Source organism: Notechis scutatus, chromosome 1 (genome assembly GCF_049901735.1).
Source record: "Notechis scutatus isolate UNSWTSFEM ecotype Mainland chromosome 1, rNotScu1.2, whole genome shotgun sequence".
NCBI lineage: Eukaryota > Metazoa > Chordata > Lepidosauria > Squamata > Elapidae > Notechis > Notechis scutatus.
The window spans coordinates 72,956,110-72,982,106 of NC_142009.1; the positions used below are offsets into that span (position 1 = coordinate 72,956,110).

The 25,997-nt window shown below is 36.0% G+C and overlaps 1 protein-coding gene across 3 annotated transcripts in view; it reads left to right on the top strand.

The window, feature by feature from the left end:
• Positions 1-25,997, top strand: part of LYST (lysosomal trafficking regulator) — a 97,892-nt gene that overhangs the window by 34,368 nt on the left and 37,527 nt on the right. For 2 of the 3 annotated variants that reach the window (XM_026669424.2, XM_087967645.1), the window contains 19 exons: positions 2,003-2,163; positions 4,285-4,475; positions 4,937-5,182; positions 6,048-6,221; positions 6,836-6,985; positions 8,099-8,236; positions 10,954-11,152; positions 12,512-12,640; positions 13,309-13,933; positions 14,795-14,972; positions 16,093-16,262; positions 16,774-17,004; positions 18,272-18,438; positions 18,539-18,691; positions 19,077-19,268; positions 21,076-21,251; positions 22,058-22,264; positions 24,070-24,246; positions 25,370-25,446. In XM_026669424.2, the coding sequence (XP_026525209.2) occupies positions 2,003-2,163; positions 4,285-4,475; positions 4,937-5,182; positions 6,048-6,221; positions 6,836-6,985; positions 8,099-8,236; positions 10,954-11,152; positions 12,512-12,640; positions 13,309-13,933; positions 14,795-14,972; positions 16,093-16,262; positions 16,774-17,004; positions 18,272-18,438; positions 18,539-18,691; positions 19,077-19,268; positions 21,076-21,251; positions 22,058-22,264; positions 24,070-24,246; positions 25,370-25,446 (3,741 nt within the window). The remainder of the gene's footprint in view (positions 1-2,002; positions 2,164-4,284; positions 4,476-4,936; positions 5,183-6,047; positions 6,222-6,835; positions 6,986-8,098; positions 8,237-10,953; positions 11,153-12,511; positions 12,641-13,308; positions 13,934-14,794; positions 14,973-16,092; positions 16,263-16,773; positions 17,005-18,271; positions 18,439-18,538; positions 18,692-19,076; positions 19,269-21,075; positions 21,252-22,057; positions 22,265-24,069; positions 24,247-25,369; positions 25,447-25,997) is intronic. The other variant, XM_026669425.2, reaches the window with a different exon arrangement.

The following is a 25,997-nucleotide window of genomic DNA, read 5'->3' on the forward strand; positions in this document are numbered from 1 at the left end:
CTGACCAATTCTGGAGAACCGATAGCAGAATTTTTGAGTAGTTTGGAGAACCAGCAAATACCACCTCTGACTGGAGATTTTACAGTATCCTTCCCCTACCACACGCACCAAGCCACACCCACAGAACCGGTAGTAAAATTTTTTGAATCCCACCATTGCTTCCCTGCATATCGGGTTCACTGACTGTTTGGGATCATATCTTTCTAATGCTGTACAGTGAAGGAAAACTGAAGTAAAATTGTAAGCACAAAGTCAAAGTGGTTTTTCATTTAGCAGCTGCTTCACTTAATGACCAAATTGCTAATCCGTGACAGACAAAATGAAAAATTCTTAAAGTGCATTTAGGAAACCATGAGGTGCTTGGATAGATTAATGCTGTCCATTTTTGCCTTCACAATAGCTCTTCATGTGCTTCACTGAGAATTGTTCTTCAGCAGCAGACATGAACCTTTTCATATTTTAATGGGATTGATATAAATTAGCTCATTATTTGGTTGTTCATCAGTTAGAATTGGGGATTAATAGGAAGTGTTACTGAAGAGATTAAACTGTGGGTTCAATAAATTATATTTCCATGTGATTAACAGCATAATGCAGTGGAAATAACAGATAACAGATAATCAGAGTTGGAAGGGACCTTGTAGGTCATCTAGTCCAAACCCCTGCCCAAGTGGGAGACCCTACACCATTTCTGACAGATGGAGTCCAATCTCTTCTTGAAAGTCTCAAGTGATGGCGCTCCCACAACTTCTGAGGGCAAGCTGTTCCATTGGTTGATTGTTCTCACTGTCAGAAAGTTTCTCCTTATTTCCAGGTTAAATCTCTCCTTGTTCATTTTCCATCCATTATTCCCTGTCTGACCTTTGGGTGCTTTAGAAAATAGCTTGACCCCCTCCTCTCTGTGGCATCCCGTCAAATATTGGAAGACTGCTATCATGTCTCCCCTGGTCCTTCTCTTCACTAGACTAGCCAAGCCCAGTTCCTGTAACTTCTTCATATGTTTTAGTCTCCAGTCCCCTAATCATCCTGGTTGCTCTTCTCTGTACTTTTTCTAGAGTCTCAACATCTTTTTTTACTGGATGCAGTACTCTAGGTGTGGTCTTACTAAGGCTTTATAGAGTGGTATTAGTACCTTACTTGATCTCGATTGTATCCCTCTATTAATGTAATTTAGGATTGCATTAGCTTTTTTGGCTGCTGCTGCACACTGGGGCTGATGGCTTATATTTAGATGGTTGTCCACTAAGACTCCAAGATCCCTCTCACACCTACTGCTATTGAGCCTGGTTTCACCCAGTCTATATGTGTACTTTTGGTTTTTCTTCCCTAGGTGTAGGACTTTACTTTTCTCTGCATTGAATTCAGTGGTGGGATTCAAATTTTTTTTACTACCGGTTCTGTGGGCGTAGCTTGGTGGGCATGGTAGAGGAAAGATACTGTAAAATCTCCAGTCAGAAGTGATATTTGCCGGTTTTCCAAACTAGTCAAAATTTCCGCTACCGGTTCTTCAGAACTGATCAGAACCTGCTGAATACCACCTCTGATTGAATTTCATTTTCTTAAATATGGCCCAGTATTCTAGTCTGTCAAGATCCATCTGGATCTTGAGCCTATCGTCTTGGGTGTTAGCTATTTAAATTTAAGAGATGATGAAAGATGTCCTTGAAGGGGTACCTGTATCCTTGGTTTCTTTGGAACTAGAATGTGGAATTGCTACCAAATGCCTACTGCTAGATGTGGGCCACTTCAATAGAAGCAGAAAAGCAAAATTTACTGATGCAGATTGCAACAGTCACAACCCTTCTAAGGTGGAAAAGAAGGGAATAGATGGAGACTGTTGAACAGCACTTCAGATTTTCTTAAATCTCTTCTTTTGCAAACTTCTGTTAATGGATGATAGAGAATAAATAACATAAAGCTCTATTTCCCTTTTTTTCTCAGTAAAAATGTTTAGGACAGGTAAAAAGTTACATATATTTATTTATCTCTTTATTGCTTTTAGAAAACCTGACATTTGTTTAGATTATACACTTCCAAGAAAAATAAGTTTGTCATCCGACTGTAATAAGACCTTCTGCATGACAGGCCATTATACATCATCCCAAGATGATTTTTTGCAGTTGACTGGGAGATGGAGCCTTGGGAATTTGCTTCTCTTCAATGGTATGTTATAATTTTTGCTCTTTATAAACTGCTTCTTATCTTGCCCCGAATTATATTGGAATTTGTTTTAAGGCTTATTTACAGTACTTATATCTTGCTTTATTATAAATTTAGACTGTATAAAATCAGGCAAGCCATTAAAAAAAAGAAAGAAAACAGAGAAGAGCAACAAAGATAATTAGGGCTCCACCATTGGAAGTTTTTAAGAAGAGATTGGACAACAATTTCTCTGCAATGGTATAGGGTTTCCTGCCTGAGGGCTGGACTAGAAGACCTCCAAGGTCCCTTCCAACTCTGTTATTCTGTTCTGTGATTCTGTTATTATTAGATGTTCCAGAAATCTAAGAACTTGATTTTATCAAATAGTCATAATACAGATACAAGAAGTTATAAACTGCAGACCAGTTAATTTTAGCCATGTTTTTTAAAAAGTAGAATAGCCTTTTATAGCAGTAAACTTTAAGGAAATAAATTTATAGCTATTCATTTATAGCTCTATTTTCTTTGGCAAGACAAGCAATGTTCTGGCTTCTCAGTCCTTTGTCCAAGAATGTTCTAGCTTCTCAAACCTATTCCCTTTCCTTAAACATCTTTAAATATATAATCCATGGAAGTATTCTGCATCGCTTGATGGGAAGAAACTGTAGGCATATAGTGTTTTCGTGTTCTGATTTTCCTGATAATAGTTGTAGAAAGTGGTACTAAGCGTTTCACAGCAGTTAAAGAACTGTGGAGTTCCCAATATGTGTGAAACTCTACCTGATAATTGTTTGGAGAAGTGTTCTGAGGATCTGAACAATAATATCATCCATACACAGTCAGTGTAACACTTTCTTACATTTCAGGGGAGCTGTTTGGAATTAATACTTAATATAGGTGTTACAATATATAGGAATCAGCCAGTGAAAGTTTAAGTTAAGTTGAAGTGGGTAGAAATATTTATAAGAAAAACGTAAAAGCAAAAGTGGGAAAACACTTTTGGATATTCAGGTCATCTGAAATGTTCTTATCCAGCTCTGGCTATGTCAGCAACTGTACTTATTTATTTCTAGAGAAAGGACATCTAGCATTGTAATATAGCCCTTTGAAAAGCTCTTGAAAACTTCCCAAAAAGTACAAGGCAGAACTCTTGCTTGTAAGAAAATATTTGAAGGACTGCTTCTCATAGCAACCTGAAAAAGTACTAAGATCAGCTCTCCTCCATGTCCCAGTGTCAGGTATAAGCTTTATTACAGCATGCAAGATAACTACATGATTTGCTTCGGCTATGAAATTTTTTAAATGGGAAAGTCATCCTTCCTGTTCGTGAAGATTTTCTCTTACTTTATTAAAACTTTTCAGCATTTAGCCTCATGACTGCTTAACATATTTATGCTCCTGGGTATATCCATCAAGAATTAGCTGCAGTTCATTTAGGTTAAAAAAAATCTTATATATTTCAGTGAACCACCTCAAAAGCTTTTATCCATCCTAGAAATAGAAAAGCAACAGGATAAGAGTTTTCCTAAGAAAAGAAAGTGCTGCTTTCTTGAAAATGGCTGACAAACAGTGATACCAAAGGAAATCATCAGGGAAAGCTTCAGGGTGAGGTCATGAGTTTCTCCCAGAGTCACCATGGCATTAGAGAGTAAACGTAATGTTTTTGTTCTTATACTTTTACTATAGGGAGTCTTGAAGGCATTTGAGAGCTGCTTCTATTCAGTGTTTAATTCCTCATTATCTTCCTTCAATGAAGCTTGAGCTTGTACTTTTACATCGTTGATAAAAACTTTGATTATAATTCAGGCTCGTGTTCATATTACATTATGCATTATATTTATTCAGCTGGAATAATATAAGAAGCAACACAATTATTAGCCTGTAACAGATGGATTTCAACCCCTGTACATCTTATGAATACACTTATTTTGAACACCGCATGTCTTGGAGCATGCCGTGGCTAAACCACTTTACTTTCTTAAAGGCATCTTATGTTGACCATGTAAGAAGTTTATTTAATCTTTTAACCTGACTTAGTAACTCAGTTAAATTTTCAGTAGTGTTAATTAATATAAATATATTTTTTGTATATGAAGCAAAATGTATTAAAACACAAAGTGTGGTGTGTTTGTCTTCCTGTAGGTGCAACAGTTGGTCCCGAAGAGGCATTTCATCTCTATGCTTGTGGGCCAGATTTCACATCTGTAATGCCATGTAAATATGGCAAGTCAATACCTAATTACTCCAAATATATAGATAAAGAGATTCTACAGTATGAACAAATCAAAGAACTTCTGTTGACCAAAAAAGAAGTAGACACTGGGCCCTTAATTGTAAGTTTGTAACCCTTGTTACCTTTCATTTGGCAATTTAGGTTAAGGCACCACCACAAAAGATCCATCATGAGAAATGAAGTTGAATCAAATGGAATCTGTATTTATGAAACAGCAAATACATTTTATTACCTGTTTTGGACTAGTTTATTTTTGCTTGATTTCAGACATCCTAAATAATAATAATTAGGGTTGGACCTCAATTTAAAATATACGTCAGAGTGAAATTTTAGATAGCGCAGAGAACTCCTTAACTGTCATCAAGCTACCTGGGTGTGAGAAAGTTTATATTTCAGAACCAGTCCTGATTTCCCATCCTACTGTGGTCTCAGATCGGAAGACCCAACAATTTGTATAAATGAAAAAGGGTGGTAGTATATTGCATGCATTTTTCTAGCAACTTAATCCTATTAATCTCCCCCAGGTTATCTCCTTCTTAAATGTTGTCTATTATATTTCAGGAAAACCTTGCTACAGTATACACCACTTGCTGCCCTAATTACTACACAATCTATGAACCAGTAATCAGACTTAAAGGTCAAGCGAAAACCATTCCTTCTCAACGACCTTTCAGTTCAAAAGAAGTACAAAGCAATTTATCAGATCCTCATTATCTGAAAATGCTGCAGCCTGCTGAATACAAAGGTCTACAAGGCATTCTTCATGAGATTGGTGGAATTGGGTCGTTTGTCTTCCTTTTTGCCAGAGTAAGATGTTAAAAGCATTACATAGTATATTTATGGTAGGCCTTCAGGGTTTTTTGCTATTGTTGTTGTAACTAGGGTATGGGAAACAGTATACAAAGAGTATTCCATAGGAATAGATGACTTCCAGAAATTATGCTTAACATTGCTCTTTTGCCGTAAGGTAAGAGTGACATTGAATCCTCCCATTGTGTGTTCTACTTTTGTGTATTTATCCTGCTGTGATCTATCATGATAATGGGTCATTACATCACTACAGCAAGTATGGAAGAGGAATGACCAATTCATTAGAGCATTTATTTAAGCAAAAAATAACAACAACCCAGCAATCCTTTAAAAAATAAAGCAGTATTAGATTTGTTAGATTTTTCTATCCCACCTTCCTTGCAAGAATTGCACATAGTGCTTGCTCCTTCCTCCCACCCCCTTAGAAGCAGACATTAGATTTGGGCTATGAGACCGAGACAACCCTAAATAATATATCAAATTTGCATCACTGAAGGTGAACTTGAAATTTCTCTTTTCCTAAACATGTTGGTCAGTGACCATAATAAAGTTAATAATAGGAATATCTGTTTTAAAGTCCTTATAATTTATTTGGAGCTCTCAGGATTCTCTGAACAGCTCTGTAAATGGTGGCTATTTAAGTATTATTTCTTTTGTTAAATGCCCCATATCAAGAATGCATTGTGCAGGTTTCATTACAAAACAACCCATCTGATGAAGTTATTCATGCATCACTTCTTTTGACGAAATGAATGTTTGTAAATAAAATATCTACCATAAATTTATAGCTGCAACTTGTGCGGCAAATCGCAATTTGTCAAAATCACTTTATTTCTTCAATGACGCATTGGTTTATTTTTAGGTTGTAGAGATCAGCAGTTGTGAAGAAACACAAGCTTTAGCTCTGAAAATTATCCTTGTTTTAACAAAACACAATCAACAGAGAATACATGAGTTAGAAAACTGCAATGGTTATTCAATGATTCATCAGGTGTTGTTAAATTCAAAGTGTATTGTTGGATTTCACATTTTGCAGGTAAGATTTGGTAGTGAAATGTTCCATTTTCAGTTAGCAAGATAGTTTATTTATTTATTTCTTAAATTTATTTGCTGGCCATCTCACTTTGGGGCTATTCTGGGCAGCTTACAACAATAAAATGGAAAAAATGGTAAAAAATGTAAACATAACAATAGCAAGGGAACAAAACAATAAAGAAACAGTGGGAGTACAATAATATGAAATTAAAAAGATGGGCAGAGAGGGAGCAAGAAACACGTCGGGGTGTGCGGGAGATAGAGCCAGTTAATTAAACTGGTAATAATAATACAATTTTATAAATTATGTTTTCTGACTTTGAACTCTTGGGATTTGTATCAGCAAAGACACATAGTATATTATATTAACCTTATGGTATAATATATCATGTTTTATCACTAAAATAAATTATTGCAGCCAGACAAACATCATATTAGGTTTAAAGTTAAAACGTTAATAAGTTCAATAGCCAACAATTATTATAATTTGTGTTTGAGCTTGCATTCTTTGAAAGGAAATACCTTGAGTGCTAGTGATGCAGTATAGAGTATGCACAAATACTGAAATATGTTTTTAAAATGTTTTCAATTTAAAATGTTTTTATACTTCGAAAGACTATTCTTGAAGGATGCTGTAATGAGAAAATGATTCATCAAGATGACAATGGACAATTCATGCTTGATATGGAATCCAGAGCAATAATCCAAGATGTAAAATTGTTGGAAGAGCTACTGTTTGATTGGAAGATATGGTCTAAAGCTCAGGTAGGTTGCACTAATCAGAAAACAACTACTTTGTAACTAAAGGTAAAATATTACTGTGCCCAAGAGAAAATAATTATTAGAAAGAAAGATGCCCTTCTGTTGGTCTTTCCCCTTGTCACCGATATTTAATCAATCTCTAAAAACTATAATTGCTCATGGGAACTTAATTTATACAGAATTAAATATAAATTGCAGTTGAGAAAACACTTTGTTCAGTCTGTTTCCCTCTGCTACTCCTTGGCTATGTTAGCTAATTCAATGCCATCTGCCTTTAGAGTCAGCAGATGCAATTCTGTAATGGAATGGAAAGGCTTTTTGTAAAGGTATCCATCACTTGATACCACAGTAGTTCAAGGGTCTTGAAACAACCCATGTATCAGGCACTATTTATATCCTTAACCTGCCAGGAGCCAAATTTAGCTTTCCAGGGTAGATATGCATATTGGGAGTCCACAGCTTAAACATTTAAAAAGCAGAGGTAATTGGCTGAGCCAAAGGTGCTTTTCCAAAAGGCAACTGGACTTTCTTGGTTTTTTTCTTTTGAAAACGTTTCACTTCTCATGAAGAACTGAAGAAGCTTCTTGGATTGGAAGCGAAACCTTTTCAAAGGGGAAAAAAAACCCAAGGAAGTCCAGTTGCCTTTTGGAAAAGCACATTTGGTACAACCATGACCTGGATTATTGAGAATCTCCAGAGACATAATTGGCTGAGGTTGTCCATCCTCTTATAAATGTTGCAATAGTAAATTGTGCATTTGTCAGGAGATGGGAGAAATTTACCTGTTTTCTTCATTAAGAGCAGACAAATGCCAAAGAGAAAAAGTTCCTTGTTTGTATGTAGAATGAAGGCTCTTGCAGCCCCAGAGGCCTTGTATGTAGCCTCTCCAAAAATTGTTGCCAAATGGCAATAAGGACATTTCTAAATATTGTTCTCATTCCAGCACATTATATTCTGAAAAACAGCTCCATGATCATAAAATTGCACACAGTTGTATATAGTTTTTTTTGCAACAAAGTGAAATCTCCATTTTTCAATACAGTTTTTATGGTAATTTGCTTTTAGCTTAATTGATTTGCCTGTCTGCTTACGTTACTGCTCTTTTGCTTTCTTTAGCAAGGTGTGTGGAAAACACTGTTATCGGCTTTAGAAATACTTATCCAAGATAATCACTGGCAACAGCTGTTTAACATTAAACAACTTCTTAAAGCGCAAGTTGTGCATCATTTCTTGAGGACATGTCAAGTTCTGCAGGTACCGTGCCGTTTTTAATTTGAATATACGTTATAATCTGTGAGATATATATATATATATATATATATATATATCTATATATATATATATATATATATATATATATATATATATATATATATATATATATATATATATATATATGGTGTTCGGCTTGGTTCGGGTATTTTCCCACGTCATTGTAGTTCTTTTAAAGTTGTAGCAACGTTTCAGCAGAATCTCATCTGCCATCATCAGGCTTCTGTATTGTGTCCGTCTGTGGGTCAGACTTTTACAGTGGTTTCAGATTTAAATTTGGGGCAGCCTATTGCTGTGCCAGAATGGTTTTTTCTTCATCCTGATTGGTTGGGAGTCTTGGTCTGTGTTTATTGGTCTCGGAGTTTGCTGTGTTCTGCTTGATGGGTGTCTCTGATATCTTCTGTCTGTTTTTTGGCTCTTTTTGTATCTTGATTGGCTGGCAGCATTGTGTTACTTTAATGGAGGTCTTTAGTGCAGCTTGGCTTCGGGTAAATGGACGGCTATCATTAGTTAGGAAGCTGGGTTTCATCTGGGTGCCTGGTTGGGGTGTGTTTGAGCTGGAGGTATCAGGGGGATCTGTTTGTGCCCAGGTGTTTGCCTGGCTTGTGGTGTGGAGATTTTTTGTTTGTGAGTGCAGGCTTCCAAATGATTGACAGCCTGGTGGAATCATCTCTTCTGTTCATGCTTTCTGGTCTTTTTTCAATCTCTATGGCTTCTCTGATGACTCTGTGGCTAGGGTTTTCCATAGTGGCCAGGGTTTTGGTGCCATTGAAGTTGATGCTATGACCTGTAGCTTCCATGTGTTGGACTAGTGAGGAAGTGTGTTCCAGCTTTTTGACTGCATTTTTGTGTTCATCCAGGCGGGTACTTATTCTTCTATTGGTCTGTCCAATGTATGTGGCCGGGCATGATGCACAGGGGACTTCGTATATGCCTTGGTTTTCCAGGTCAATTTTATCTTTGGGGTTGCTAAGGATGGCTGCTATTTTTCTGTCTGTTTTGAAGGCAGTCCTGATGTGATGTCTGTGTAGTACCTTACTAATTTTGTCTGTAGTACATACAGACATACATTGGACAGACCAATAGAAGAATAAGTACCCGCCTGGATGAACACAAAAATGCAGTCAAAAAGCTGGAACACACTTCCTCACTAGTCCAACACATGGAAGCTACAGGTCATAGCATCAACTTCAATGGCACCAAAACCCTGGCCACTATGGAAAACCCTAGCCACAGAGTCATCAGAGAAGCCATAGAGATTGAAAAAAGACCAGAAAGCATGAACAGAAGAGATGATTCCACCAGGCTGTCAATCATTTGGAAGCCTGCACTCACAAACAAAAAAATCTCCACACCACAAGCCAGGCAAACACCTGGGCACAAACAGATCCCCCCTGATACCTCCAGCTCAAACACACCCCAACCAGGCACCCAGATGAAACCCAGCTTCCTAACTAATGATAGCCGTCCATTTACCCGAAGCCAAGCTGCACTAAAGACCTCCATTAAAGTAACACAATGCTGCCAGCCAATCAAGATACAAAAAGAGCCAAAAAACAGACAGAAGATATCAGAGACACCCATCAAGCAGAACACAGCAAACTCCGAGACCAATAAACACAGACCAATCAGGATGAAGAAATAAACCCAACCAATCAGGATGAAGAAAAAACCATTCTGGCACAGCAATAGGCTGCCCCAAATTTAAATCTGAAACCACTGTAAAAGTCTGACCCACAGACGGACACAATACAGAAGCCTGATGATGGCAGATGAGATTCTGCTGAAACGTTGCTACAACTTTAAAAGAACTACAATGACGTGGGAAAATACCCGAACCAAGCCGAACACCATACATGTAAGTACCCGCGAAAACTTAAGAAAATATATATATATATATATATATATATCTTTCCCTTCCTCCTTCTCTCTCTCTCTCTCTCTCTCTCAGCTTTTGATAATGCTCTTCTATTTTTTACCTCCAGATCTCTGTCCTTTTCATACTATATTACAAATAAGTAGCTAGAATGCCATTATAAGGAAAAGTTGTTGACTATTGAAATATATCCTTATTTTCCAACTCACTTTATCATTGCTACTCTACATGGCAAATACCTTATATACTGCTGCTTTGCCATTAGCACATCATCATGAGGATGGAGGGCAAGAATCATGAAAGACTATCAGTTTTGCAAGACCTTTGGTCTCTCGGACCTTGGAATCGGCTTCACAAAAGCACACTAATGCTAGTTGACATTTATATCCAATTCTTTGGAACAGGGAAAAAGAAAAGCTTTAGATAGAGTTTATTGCTGCACTTATGCAGTGAATTGTCAGGTAATATTGACCATAAGAATTGTTGAGAATTGGGAATGCTATCGAAATATAAATTACCCCATATGTCTAGATTTTTAATTGACAAGAGGATCTAATCCAATATATTAGAGAGAAAACCATATCCATTTTAAAGTTTCCTTTTCAAGGAAAGATGCATTGTAACAGCAGCTGGGCATGATGTAACCTCTCTTGTTCTCTACCTACTTATTTTCAAGAAATATGAGTAAAACATAAAGTTAAGGAAAACACTCATCAGGTACAATATTTTACTCTGAGTTTACCTTTGGATAAACTATAAAATGTAATACTAATTTTGTAGGAAGCTATTTTCAGCTTTTTGCCTATATTTCTCTCTTTCTCAGGAGCACAAAGAAGAACATTTCACATCTATTCCTTCTGAAGTTTGTACTTCATTTGTGAAAATAATTGAAGAAGTGCTTGGATCTCCACCAGATCTGGAACTGCTGACCTTGATCTTCAATTTCCTTGTAGCAGTTCACCCTGCTACTAACACATATGTTTGTCATAATCCCAGAGATTTCTATTTTTCCTTGCATATAGGTAGATGAAATATTACATTTTATATGAGTCAGGAAATAACAAATTTGCAGTAGAGGCTTTTAGACCCAACATAAATTTTGCCCTCCTTCCTTTATAAGATCTGATCTGTCAAGTCTTCTAGCTTTCCAAGGCATTTTTGAGGTAGAAAGGTCTGCAAGAATCTGTTGTATAAAAGCATGATGTTCCATTGAGGAAGACACTAGTAGGTTACCATTTTAAGTAGCAGAACTATTGCCAATAATATTTTATTCCACTCCCCCATTTCAGTCATTCTATAACCTCTGCTTCGATTTATTTCCTCTCAAAACTTCATTGTATCTATAATTAGTTCTGTTCTGTTAAATGTTATTGGCCTCTATCTTACAATATTGAATTCATTGTATTAGGAAAAAGGTATGTAATTTGAAAAAGCTAAAAGGAATAATTTAGTGAAAATGAAACATTGCTGTGTAAACGTGAAGAGTAGCTGTGACATGAAATTTTATCACCAAGAATCTTTTCATAAAAGTTGGTGTTAATGTCACACCTAGCTGATACAAGCTGCAATTTTCTATAAAGAATGACCTTGCAGCCTTAATATGACCATAAAGCTTTTTGATAGATTATTGTGTGAGAGCACTTATGTTTATGTGAAATTCTGCTAGAAAGTTGCTCATTTTTATCTTCCCAAAAACATTTACTTAAAATTAACTCAAAATACCCTTGGTAGGTCTTCAGTGTATAGAAGGAATTTGCAAAGCTTTCTGATTAAAAAGAAACACTATAGCCCCCATGTACATTTATATTATATATTGCAGATAGTAAATTGTTTTTGCTCTTGAAATTAATAGTAAAATGCCCATGGGTGTCCTTTTCTATCCTCAATATTTTACCTTTAATTTCAAGTGGAAAAATAATGAACTGCCCCACATAGCTCCTCTTTTTTACAGCCTTAAATAGCTAAACATTTATTTAAAAGCTCAGTGAGCCCAACAGTTTATTTGTAGTGTTCATCTTTTGAATTTTGAAAATTAAAATTTGAAAATTAAAGCTCTTTACTATACAAACAGATATTGTGATTCAATTCTTTCCATAGCTAATATGCATTGCTGAACTCGTACTTCTGAGCAAATATGCATATGATTGCCTTGCACTTTTCTGGCTTCTTCCCATCTCTTAGAGCAAAGGATACATATGTTTTGTTCTTTTTTAGGATTAGTGCCAGCAGAAGCAAAGAAATATTGCATGTTTGTTCAGGGGGGCTTTGACTTAATATCATATTTACAAGTGTAGTTCATAGACTAAGCTTCTATGTTTTTAATTTTATCTTTAAGAGTGAAATCATCTGAGGTGTTAACTCACCGTCTTTACTTTTTCTAGATGGCAATATTTTTCAAGAGAAGGTTCAATCCATCATGTATATGAGAAATTCCAGTAGTGGTGGAAAATCTATTGACAGTCCAGCTTTAGCTATGATGAGCCCAGTTAGATTTTCTGCTGTCCAGCAAGGTAAGTAATCAAAATAATAATATGCATTCCTAAAAAAGCTGCAGATGAGTTAATCATTGGAACCTTATTTGTATTAGAGTTGTGAAAACTGAACACAGATTTGAAAGACGAAATGTACATTGATCCAGCTTGTATTGGTGAAATCAATATATTTGATTTACTCTCCTGATTTACTGTATGTTAGGAAGCAAGTATAGAGCAGAAAGCATCAATCAAGGGCTGTAGTTGACATCTTGGCTCCTTATAGTATATAGTATCAGGATTCCGGCTTTTAGTTGACATATAGCTCTACTGTTGTCAAAAATAGTAGCTAGGCTCTGTGGAAACTGGCAGCAGAAAAAAATGGAAGAAGACTTCAGAAGTCATAGGAATTCTTGTCATCAAATCAGAGATGTACATTGTCTTTTATTGTCTTGTGGTATTTTGCCCTTGTAAGGACCGGATTCATCACCTGCTTGTAATAAATTGAAAGCAAGTTGATGAATGAACCATGTTGAAATATTTCTTGACAAAGAAAATTATCAAAGTGTGTTTAAAGTTTCCCTAGAAGAATTTTACAGATTAAATGCAAGAACAGAATTAATAAATGTACTGGTTTCATTACAATCATTTTTGTTATGGACCATTGGAAGAAGTGTGAATGATATTTGGCATATCTGTTTTCTCAGGAAATGATTCTTCCAAAGCAAGCAACTCACAAAACACAGTTCATCAAGCACCTGAAAGACTCTGTAAAAGCTTACCATCATCTCCTATATCCTCGCCAAGAATGCATCAAGGTTTCCTTAGGAATATAGGCTGGAGTGCTGAGAATCTTCATGAAGTTACACAGCCTAAAAGAGTTGAGCCACTCCAGAAAAACAATTTGAGAAAGCACACAGAAGCTTTTAAAAGGAGTGAGGAAGAGCATTTCATTAGTAGTTGTGAATCTGCAAAAACAGTTGTAGGATTGGGAGAAGTAACCCCTGCGGAAACACTGGGTATTTCAAGAGAAGAGATAGAATTGTTAGATAAAACCTCTGAGGACCATGAAAAAGTCCCAGGAATGAAACCCAGTGAATATAACGTTATTCCTGAGTTATCTCTGAAGCGGCCTGATAATCTGAAGGGATTGTCTCCTATACAGAAAAGCCACGGCAATTTTGCAGGCTTGGGATTAGCCTTCTCTATTCACACTGGAGCTACTGTATATCGCTGGCCCAGCTATAAGAATGTGCCTTCAGAAGATTGGGAACGTCTCACTTCTTCAGCTAACGAATGGGCTGCACAAAAATTTGAAAGCGTGTCCAACAGGTAAGTGGTGGCTGCTATGTCTAGGAGTAGTCTGTTCATTTATACTATTTAATTTTAGCTACCTGGTGAAGATTGCATTGGGAGTACAGTGGCTTTTTGGAGGGGAGCGTGTGTTATGTGTTTTGGAGTCAGTCTTGACTCTTGGCAATTGCCTGAACAAGTCCCTTCAGTTTTCTTGGCAAAATTTTGGAAGTAGTATGCCATTGCCTGCATCCTAGGGCTGAAAGGGAATGACTGACCCAGGGCCACTGAGCTGTTTTTGTGCGTTAAGCAGGGGTAAAACTCCATCTCCCGGTTTCTAGCCTAATGCCATAACTACTGCACCAAACTGGCTCCTATTGGGAGTAGTACAGAAATATAAATTATATGCTAATAACAAATGATTTGTTAAAGCAATGGAGCCTGAATTATTCTCTACGTAAACCAGTAAAAAAAGGTCTACCTAGCAAGAATATTTCTAGTATCTTGTCTAGTTACAACTAGGATTGTAATGCATCATACAGTGCAATTACTGTATATTGTGAGACAGTGATACTTCATACTGAATTCTTACTTTCGTTCAGCAAATATTTAATTAAGTAGTATAATAACTCTTCTTAATAGTGGCATGTGTTTAGCATTTTACTGTACTTTAGTTTTTGCTAATTGTTGATGTAATGAAGGTTGACTGATGGACTATAGTGTAATCATTGGAATGTCATGTGTTATTGAAAACTCGTGTTATGGTAAAAATATGGAGGAAATGGCCTAGTTCAGACTGTAATATTTTCTCCTTTCCCATGTCTGTCTGGTAGATGCAATCTCCTCTCATTGTATACTAGTATAGGATATCCTAAAAATACAGGGCTTTATTTTCATCAGATCAACAGAAGATTGTCTTGTACTCATATGCCATGGTCTGTATCACCTTCTGCGAAGAATTCTTTTAATTTTGCCAGATGTGATGCTCCCAGATGTATTGGACAAGCTGATTCAGCCAGACATTTTCATAGTTCTTGTAAACCATCCATCTACTCTCATTCAGCAAGGAGTCATTAAAGTAAGGACCTATGTGTGTGTGTGTGTGAGTAAGCGTAAGAATGAGAGAAATGGCTAGAGAGAAAATTTTTTGTTAAAATAATTAAGAAACAAGGATATCCCATTGAAATAGAAATTAAGGACATCCACTGAAGTTAATCATATATGGAAAAAGAAATATCCCCCATTTATAAAATGCCTTGGTCCAGAAAATATGTCCTTCCCCTCTTCCTTCTTTTCTAAGATTGAGAAAACCACCTGATACAGGGGTAGAAATGCTATCGGTTCTGCCTGGCTCTGTAGAACTGGTAGCTCTGAAGAGCAGCAGACACTGAACTGGTTCTCTGTCTGCTGCTCTTTGGCCCACCAGCCCGCCCGGACTCTTACCTGTCCTTTATTTCCTGCTTTTTCAACCTCAGCTGCTTTGCGCAGCACAGCTGAGGTTGAAAAAGCAGTAAAAAAGTAGCTTTTCAAATGCTGTGCACCTGCACGCAGCGCTTATCAGCAGTCCGGGCAGCACAATTTAAGGTTTAGTACCCCCGTGTGCACACACGAAGCACACATGCGCATGCAAAACATAATCACCGAACCGCTAGTAACACCGGTTGAATCCCACCCCTGACTTGATACCATGCTGAATCTGGGTGTCTTACAACAATAAAATTAATGCAAAACCCGTATATGAAACAGAAAACTGACAAAAGAGATAGCCATCTAATAGAAAAGAGAAAATCCTATGAGAGGCTCACAACCCACATTAACCAGGATCTGGGAAAAAGCCATATTTCTAGAAACTTTTAAAAGGAAAACAGGGTAAGAGGCATATGAATCTCTGAGGAAGTGCTCTTTCAGAGGGCAGCCACAATGATAGAGATCAGATTGCAAGTTCTGTTCAGGGTCTATGATAAGTTCTCCTATTACTAATGAAATATAAAACAGTTTGGGATGGGATATGTTTTTTTGCCTATGTATTTCTTCAAGCATTTCATTTTATTTAATGTGTTTTATGAAAGCTAAGTGATGCTTGAGAGCTTTACAAATAATGTATAGTAACAATGTATTTATCAGTGAGACAGTACAAATTCTGTTCGAAAACTCAGTATATATTACAAACTCCAGATCTTTATTTTGTCTCTCTCTAGCTTTTGAACACCTATTTTAGCAGAGCAACTAGAGAACAAAAAGAGAAGTTTTTGAAGAACCGAGGTTTCTCCTTGTTAGCTAATCAGCTGTATCTTCACCAAGGAACACAGGAACTTATGGAATGCTTTCTAGAAATGCTTTTTGGTCGATCAGTTGGCCTGGATGAAGAGTAAGTATAGGCTTTCCCCCTCTTTTGATCAATAATGCATTTTTAGGAAAAATAAAGGTTTGGTAAATTACTGTAGCCGCTCTATTCCTGAATATTCTGAGTAATTTAATGATTAGTTAAACCAATTAATACAGTTATTATAAAGAATCAGTGTGCCACCCTTACTCTTCTTCAAATTCCTTTTTGAAGATGGTTGAGAGGTGATACTTTTCCTTAGTGGCTTTCGTATTAAGAGACAAGTAATCTTTGAGATCTTGCAAATAATATGAAAATATCTATCTTGCTCTAGTAATTAAATAAGTAAAGGTAATGTAGTGAGTCATGTGTAGTTATTCACCACTAAAAGTTCCATTTATCCATACAATTTATCACTGAGTTAAAGTTATTACATGTAAATTGATAAATTCATATTTTATTTCTATTTCTTACTGCCAATAGCAATACGTAATATTTCTATTTTTTAAATGTAAGCCTTGCTGTTTTTAAGATTGCATTATTACTGTTTTTATAGCTTTGATCTAGAAGATGTGAAAAATGCTGGACTTTTTCAAAAGTGGTCTGTCATTCCTGTTCTGGGCCTTATTGAGAATTCCCTCCATGATTGCATCCTCTTACATAACTCCTTTTGTTTCCTGCTGCAAATCATAAATTCTTGTCCTAAAATATCAGACATGCTGTTGGATAATGGCTTGTTGTATGTGCTCTGTAATACTTTAGCAACACTTAATGGACTTGAAGCCAAGTAAGTGGTATTTTATTTTTCTTTTGTTGTAGAACAATTAGATAATTTAGATTATTTTGGGGACATTCATTTAAGGTACAGGCTTCCAAGGAATGGCATGAATTGGAAGAAGACATAAAGCCATTTATGTCATAGACTCTGGTTATTTGAGGGGCTGGCTGTCTTAGGTATGTCCAGGCAGAATGGGTGTACTCCACGTCCCATCAATTAAATGTCATCTTTTTTTATAAACTTAGAGTTAATTCTAATTGTAAATTAGAGATTACAATTGCAACAATAAAAACTAATAGAAACTTAAAAAAAAGAATATAAAGAAAAAATGGAAGAGAAAAAGAGGAAAAAAGAAAAATATATATCGTAAAGGAAAAAAATATACATTTCTTATATATTTTATATAAATATATAAATAAATGACTTTTCAACTTTCAATCACAAGTATGAACATGGGGACATTGATTAATTACCATGTTACATGTTATGTAATATCGAATGCGGTCACTAAAAATAGCTTGAAGCTAGGCAGGTTCATGAGTTCTTTTTAGAAAATGTACAGCTTTTAAGACATATGTAGTTTTAAACAAAATATTCGGAATTGCCCAGTAAGCCATTGGAATAGAGCTGGACCAGTTGAACTTGGATGTGGGACTAAAATATGGGATTTAATTTGTTAAGCCTGAATTCCCCAACGAGTGTTAAGGAAAACAAACTAAACAGAATGTGTAGTGTAGTCAGATAGGCAGACAGGTAAATGTGTGAGATAAGTTTGTATTTTTAGTTAACACGCAGTAAAAAACAGATACGCTTGTGCTATCAAAAATATAGTTTATTCCATTAGGAATTATAGCATAGTCAAAATAAGCGGTCCATTAGTCATGAATCATTTCAGTCAGTCCAGTCGGGGATACTCAATTTGCAAAGTCCGTGTTGAATAGCCAGTGTCAGTTCACTTACAATAAATCAGTCCGTATTATCTCTTCTCTCCGTTGAGAAATCAACACTCCTTTCTCTCCTCCGTTCCAGTAAGGAAAAACGCAGTCATCAATCCATCCAGTAATTAGGGATCATTAAGCCAGAGAGAGAGAGCTGCAATTGACTTGCTTCTTTTATGGTGCTTTTACAACCACACCCTTAATTACATTCTTGTAGTTAAAGTTACACACACTTTAACCAACAAACCATGATAACTTATTTATTATTTTTTACCCAAACCAGTTAGGGTAAACAATGTTATCCCTAACATAATTAACTGATTTCATCTTTTCCACAGCATTCTCTCAAATGACTCCAGATTACTTGTGTGTGATATACAACAGTTACTTGCAGCAGTGACAATCCATGCTTGCAGCTGTTCAGGAATACAATATTTTCGGATTATTGAAGATCTTATGGTGTTACTTGGACATCTGCAGATGAGCAAGAATGACAGAACACGGAGTAAGCTGCAAATTCCTTTGTGTGAATAACCTGTTTGAATTATTTAATCTTTGAAATAATCAGAAAAAATGATTGTTTGTTTAATCTCTGTTGCTTTCAGAAATGGCAGTTAATTTCCAATTCACAGTCTTGCAATCAGCTGTAAAGTATATAAAAACTGTAGGAAATCCAGATTCAGAGCATTTAAGCAATTCACTCCATTTATCAATTGAAGATTATCAGGCTATATTTCAAAAACGCAAAAGCATTGCTGGTAAGTTTCTTAACTGAGCAATCTTTGACTATAATTTGGTTATTCACTGTTCTATGGTGAAGTGTACAGTCTTTTTTTTTTAAGTTTTAAAGTTTATTGAAGATGAGTAAACATTAAAAGAAAATATATCTCTATAACAAAATATTATCAAAATGTTTTTATTATGTTAGTTAAGTTTACGAGCAGAATCTCTTGACCTGCTTTTAACCTTTAATTCATTTTGCTAAATAATTCTGCCTTATAAAAAGATCCTTGGCAAAAGGGGAAAAAAACCTTTCCCCCGCTATCACAACTAATACTATGGACACTTGATATTTACAATTTAAAATTTCATCAAAGAATTTATCAGTGAAGTTTTATTGGCATTTCCTTTTCATTTTTGAAGCAGCAAGAACATTTTCTGTTGCTCAGTCTGAGACATTCCTAATGCGAATGCATGCAATTGCAAACGAGGAACTGGATTTTATGATGCTGCGTAGAATGAGTCAAGACAGTTCTGTTTGTGCCACTGAAGCAGAGCTTATACAGAGGTTACAGAGGATTACTGTATTAACCACCAATAGATTCATGTATCAAGGTAATATTTTTCCAACATTTTTATGAAAATTAATCCACAGTGCTAATATCAGCTTTCTTAAGGAATTTTTGGAATCCATTAAGACACATCACTTGAGCAATATGTCAAACTACAGCAGAAAGAATCGTATATTGTAATTATGTATTAAACAATATTTTAAAGGTAGCCCTAAAGAAGGATTATGCAGATTATGGTCCATTATAACATTGGAAGTTGTGTGACAGAATATTTTGCATGTCCTGGCTATTGCTTTTAATTAAAAAAATAATAATAGAGGCAAAAGTGCTTTAAAGTGGTTGGTTTTGAATTGCCTGTCATTAAATTCTTCCACATGTCTCCGCATCCCATATGAATTCATTCTTAAGGAATAAAAGGCATATCAGGTTCCACTTTCACCACTCAGTAAATCAAGAGACTTGGAGCAACTAAGGAAAGGCTGAGAATGAATGAAGGAGGTACTTGGATAATGGTGGGGAACATAGGCCTCAGGGTAGGAGGAAACTAGAAACAGAAAGACTCAAGTGGCAGAATGTGGTAGACCATGCTATGTCTTGCAGAATGTGCATTTATATGGGAGACGTCTAGAAAGAAATGATAGAAATATTACACATGATTTTGGGGTTTTGATTACACCTTGGTCTTGTGTTTAGATTCTTGGATGAATTACTTGCCTTTTATCATCATCAGCTGTGTCTTTATGTGCTATAGCTATCCATGGCATGCATTGTGTGAATGGCAAATCTTCCCCTTATGGCAACCAGTACTTTTTCAAAGTTCCATATTTGTACAGGTTGGCATTTCTAATCCAGTTTATAACTCTGGGTGTTATGGAATGCAGTAGCTTTCATATTGAGTTTGTTATTTGTTGTTTTCACAAAAGACTGGTTAATTTTCATTCAATTCTCCACCAACCCTGGGATAGGAAGAGTTTTTAGTAGCAACAAAGGATTCAGTGGGCAGGAAAGCAGTGCTGCACAAATAGATTTGTTCCATAAAAAGGTCTTTGTTCCGTAAAAAGAACTGCAGAAGCAAATATTGTTCTTCATTTAAAAACAGTTCCTTGTTTTGTTCTTCCTTAATATTTGTGCCCAGGATACATGTACAGTACTCATGATATTTTGATTTCTTGGCTTCATTAACATTTGTTACACATGTATCCCACTGTGATACCTGAGTTTAGCAGCCTATTCCATTAGTGATCCTTAGCCCAGGTCTTAAACCAGGACTGTTCATTTCAGGCTTCGCCCCCTGTCCTGTCCTTGGAAGCAATCATTGATGTGGGTTAGGAATTCTTAAAAGCCAGGATTTGCTTTCAGATGCCTGAGACGCAGCACTTACTGTTGCTTCATTCTACAACTCCTTTTTCATTTTCAGTAATTTTCACTGTACTTTTCTTCTTCCTGTATTTTTAAAATATTCCAAATCCTTTATTTAGAAATATTTGCACATTTAAATGCAAGATATTGGTACAGTTTAAAATTTGACGTGAAAAAATTACATGTTGCCTATGTTGCCAACTGGCACTATTTTAGCAATGACTTAACATATATGTGTTTTTCAATTACCACAAAGTCTTCTTAGTCTACTTTCATTTTTACAGCAAAGAAAATGATAGCCTAAAGTCCTTATAATGCAAATTAAAGAATGGAATAAAATTCAATTGCATTCAATTCAGTTGCATTCAAAACTGTTATTTCCTGTATTCTACCACCCATGCAAGTGCAGCGTAGAAAGTGGGATGACTATGGCCTTGGATCAAGACAATCTAGGTTAATGTTGACCATATAATCCTTTTTCAAATTTGCAGACCTTTCTGAAAATTGCTCTGAAATGATTGAGATCCCATTCCAGAATAGATCTTCCAGAATAGTTTCTCAACAGGACAAGACTGAAAAGGAGGATGAACAGAAGGAACTTACCCCAAGAAACACTTTCTTGAGAGAAATGTTTAAAATAATGATTGAAGGAATCGGATTATCTATTGTAAGTGGTTGTGCTATGTATTACCTCCTAAAAGTTCATCAATTCCTCTGATCCAATCTTACTGCTTTCTGTACCTCAGATAACATTCAGCCCTTTGACTATCCTTATCTCGTCCATGGTGGCAGGGAATGGTGGTGGAGAGGGTGACAGCGCCTCTCCACAAAAGTCCCAGTTTCTCAGGTGGCCCTTTGGGAAAATTAATTGCCCACCCCCTTTGTAGACAGATATTTCCTCCTTTTTGATATTCCCACTTTTAACCAAACAGCGATACCAATCCTTTTTGGCTCCATGGACTGGCAGCGGCAGGGAGGAGGGATGGTTTCGTGTATGCAATCTAATCCTGCACATGTGCAAATAAAGCTTTGCACACTCGCCCACTGCTTGTGCACCCCATTCTGAACAGGCCATGGACTGGTAGTGGTCCATGGCCTTGGCATTGGGGACCCTTGCTATGGTGTCTGTATATCTGCCTGAGGTGCAGGAAGCTTTGAATGGAATAATAAGGTAAATAATAGTTCACATGTTGCACATTATTTTAATATGTACTGTACAGAATTACAACTTTCTAAGTTTTCAGTCAAATTAGAATCAATGTTTTGTTGGTTGGAGTCCTTCCAGATGTTTTAGTAAAGGTTATAGTTTATGCCTACCAACAAAAATGTGATATGTATCTTTGTAAAACAAACAAACAAACCCTTTAAGAGTACTTCATTTTAGTCAAATGCTTGTATCGTATTAGTCATGTGTTTTGTTCTTAGATGAGAAAGAAGAATCTTTGGGGATAACTTAACTTTTCTCATGCCTAGGGCACTTCCCGATTAAGCACCCCCAAACAACAGTGGAAGAAAATTCTCTTGTCTTGTAAAGATACTTTTCGAGTGCAGCTTGGGCGACTGCTCGTGCATGCTTTGTCTCCAACACGCTCTTTGCAAGAACGAAAGCACACTTTGGGATTCTTACATGAAATTAACCACCAGGAGATTTTGCGAGAGTGTTTAAGTGCAACTTTGCAGGTACGAATTCTAGCGCTTTTAAAAGCTTCAAGGGAGATTGTTCTAATGTTTTTTTGAAGAATGGTTAAAATGGTTAAAATGTCCAAGCTCCATAGAGCTCCATTTGTTAATAGCTTGTATGTTTGGGAAATGATATTTTAGATTTCTACCAGTGGCTTTCTTTAGGGTTTTTTTTATTCAACATAATCTTGATAAGAGGAATTTATATGGAAAAATGTGGTCTTAATAAATGATAGTTTTATCCTGTGAACTGACATTCTTTGAACCAAAGCCACATTTGCCAAAATTTGGAAGAAGTAGGAAATTGCATTGCCTGAGGAAATTGGGCTTAAAATATGAAGTTCATTTGTGGTTGAAATTATTGCCTTGGATTGTACCTTGAGGCAAACAAAAAGCAATGCAAGTATTTCATAACTAATAATACTGTGTTGTCAGTAAATAAGTAACAGTGTTCTATATCAGCTACTTATTTTTCAGATCAAATGTGGCACCTATGAGGGCATTTCCCTCCTCCCACCAAGTCTCCAAGACATGCTTTTAAGTCGTTCTTAATAGGATTGTCAATGGGGATATGATATGGAAAATCAAGGTGAATTGAGAGCACTTCAGCATAGTGATAGAGAGAATCTCTCTGTTAGACTGCAGACCCATTTAGCTCATTTCTGTGATCCTGAAGTGTAGTGGAAGCTCCTTTTCTGTATCTGAAGTTCTTTTAGTTGTAAAGCAGTGCTGTGCCATTGAGCTGTGGCCTTTTGTTTAGTAAGTGTTTTAGTAGTTACATATGGTAAAAGAACAAATTCATGTTAAGAAAAGGCCCTGGACCATGTTTGTTGTCTTCTTGCATCACTGGTGATATGGACCTCTTGGAAGTATCTTTATATAATAGCTTGTAAAGACATTTAGATATGCCAAAGGATTATGCATTCTCAGCGGAATTTTTGATAATGATTTCATTAATAGTAGATTACAGGTAGTCCTTGATTTACAATAGTTTGTTTAGTGACCGTCTGAAGTTAACAGTGGTACTCTAAAAAATGACTTACGACTGTTTTTCACACAATAATTGCAGCATCTCCACGGACACATGATCAAAATTCAAACACTTGTCAAGTGACTCAGATTTATGATGGGATCATGTGATCACCTAGAGTATAGTGACTCAGGTGGTTAGGACGCTGGGTCAGAGGTTAGCAAGCTCGTGTTTGAGACCTGAGTGCTGCAGCATGGCAGGGTGCATCATTTCAGTTCCTCGACAGGGACACGAAAAGAGCCCCCACAGACATTCCCTGGGCAACAGTGATATCACTGACCAAGCCTTTCAACCTGGAAGTGCCTTAAATGGTGCCTTCGTCATGAATGGGATGTGATCACCTTTTGTGACCTTCTGACAAGCAAAGTCAATGGGGAAACCAGATTCACTTAACAAAGGTGTTGCTAACCTAACAACTGCTGTGATTCACTGAACAACTGTGGCAAGAAAGGTCATAAAATGGGGCAAAATTCACTTAACTGTCTCCCTGAGCAACAGAAATGTTGGGCTCAATTGTGGAGGACTACCTGTATCAAGCTACGGAATATAATAAATTAGCCATCTAGGTCCCTTCAACTTTAAAAGGCTTTAACCATGTTACCCATGGAACTGTTGTTCAAACGGCGCAAACTCTAAAATCTATTTGTCTGCATAAACATGTTAAATATGCTTTGAATAATGATAAAATATGTAAATGAATATTTTTATCTGTTTTTTTTTCTGTAGTCCTTAATTTGTAACTGCTGTATTATTATATATATTATTATTATTGCAGCATGGGCCTAAGGTGTCACTGTATTTATTTGAATTAATGCATGATCACAAAGATGAATTAACCAAAGAAGAACAGATATCGGTTGGAGCGTTTATGAACACATTAAAACTTTGTGGGTACAAATATATTCCTCTCAATGCTCCACCAAAACCTGACCTCATAAAAGCAATGGAAGAGGTATGTAAATCTATAGAATAGTATGACTTGATTACATTTGTATCATTGACATATTTGCAAAGTTAGATATGGGGCATCTATTGAAATTCCCATTTCAATAGAAAGTTAAACAATTCTTCAGTTTCAATTCAATATGAACACTGAGATTTATGCAAAGACATGTTTTTTTTTCCAAATTATGTAGTACGGTTCTGTCAAAAAGAAATATATGTAAAAATGAACTTACTAAGAAAATATTTGCAGGAGAACCCATAGTTTTGGAAAAATAAGGAAGGGAAATTAATTGAAGGGAATTATTTGCAAAAAGTACATATACTAGGAAAATTGCATGCAGATACACAAAAATGTATATATGTGTGTAATATATGTGTAATATGTATATATGTGTGTAATATATGTAAATTTGTGTATAAATGTATATGTGTGTAATGTCTTCATTATAATTTGGAGCTTCTCTGTTTCAGTAAATGTATTTCTTAAAATAATTGTAATACACTAAACAAAAATAGAAAAACATGTATGTTTAAATAAAATTTGGTTGCAATAGGTAAGTAATATTAAAGTATTAGAAATAGAATGGAACGGAAGAATATTCTTTATTGGCCAAGTGTGATTGTACACAAAAGGAATTTGTCTCCAGTGCATACTCTCTCAGTATACATACAAACAACAAAGTAATACAATCATACCAATAATAGAAAGATGAAAAAGATAATAGTAATAGATGAATGTGAATTAATACTTAGACTTCTATGTGAATTAATATCCTTAGACACAAGACAGTGCTGTGGGAATTACATATTCAGCAGAGTGATGGCCTCTATCTATTTGTTTTGGCATGCAATGCCTTATAATGGTGTCCTGAGTGGAGGAGTTGAAACAGTTTATGTCCAGGAAGTGAGGGGTCTGTAGATATTTTCTCAGCCTTCTTCTGACCCACGCAATATACAGATCTTCCACAGAAGGCAGGCTGGTTGCATTTTTTCTTTCAGCAGTCTTAACTATCTGTTGAAGTCTGTACCTGTCCTGGTTGGTTGCTTTACCAAACCACTGTATTTGATATTGCAGCAGTATTAAGAAAATAGATGAAAAAGTAAATCACTTTTTTAAAACTGCTTATCAGGACCATAAGAAATATGTGGGTGAAGAAGAGGTGAATAAAGCTGCTTGGGAAAAGATAATGGCCAACAACTGGCAAACGTAAGTTGCAACTGCTTTTACTAAGAATAAAAATAGATGTTTCCTCAACCATTGAGACTTCATCAAGACAGGCACCAGTCTAGTTTATTTCCCTCTGAATATATTGTTGGAGTGTGCTTTTTTTTTTTAACCTCAGTGCATCTTGGCAAAAGCATGGAATGCCATATGTTTCATTATTATACAATGTGGGATGAAAGAGTCAAACAGCATAACATTTCTCTTTCTAGCATCAAAGGTTTTCTCTTTTTATCCATTTCTTTTCACAGTAGGATAGCTTCAGTATTATGCTATGGAATTAAATTATGGTTATGTCCGGCATTATCTCAGAAGTTGGTGGTTTGAGAAGTTTCTTCTGAATCCTACGACCCATATTGAATCCTAATTTGAAAAAAAATATTTTAACTTTAGAGGAGACATTTTGGGGGAAGGGGATTGGCTAAACTAAAAGAGAAGAACAGAAAAAAAAATCCTTATAAATAGAAAATCCTAGCTACAGATTGATACAATGCTTGCTTTGTTTGTTCCTTAATGTAGATGGTGCTGTCTTTTAA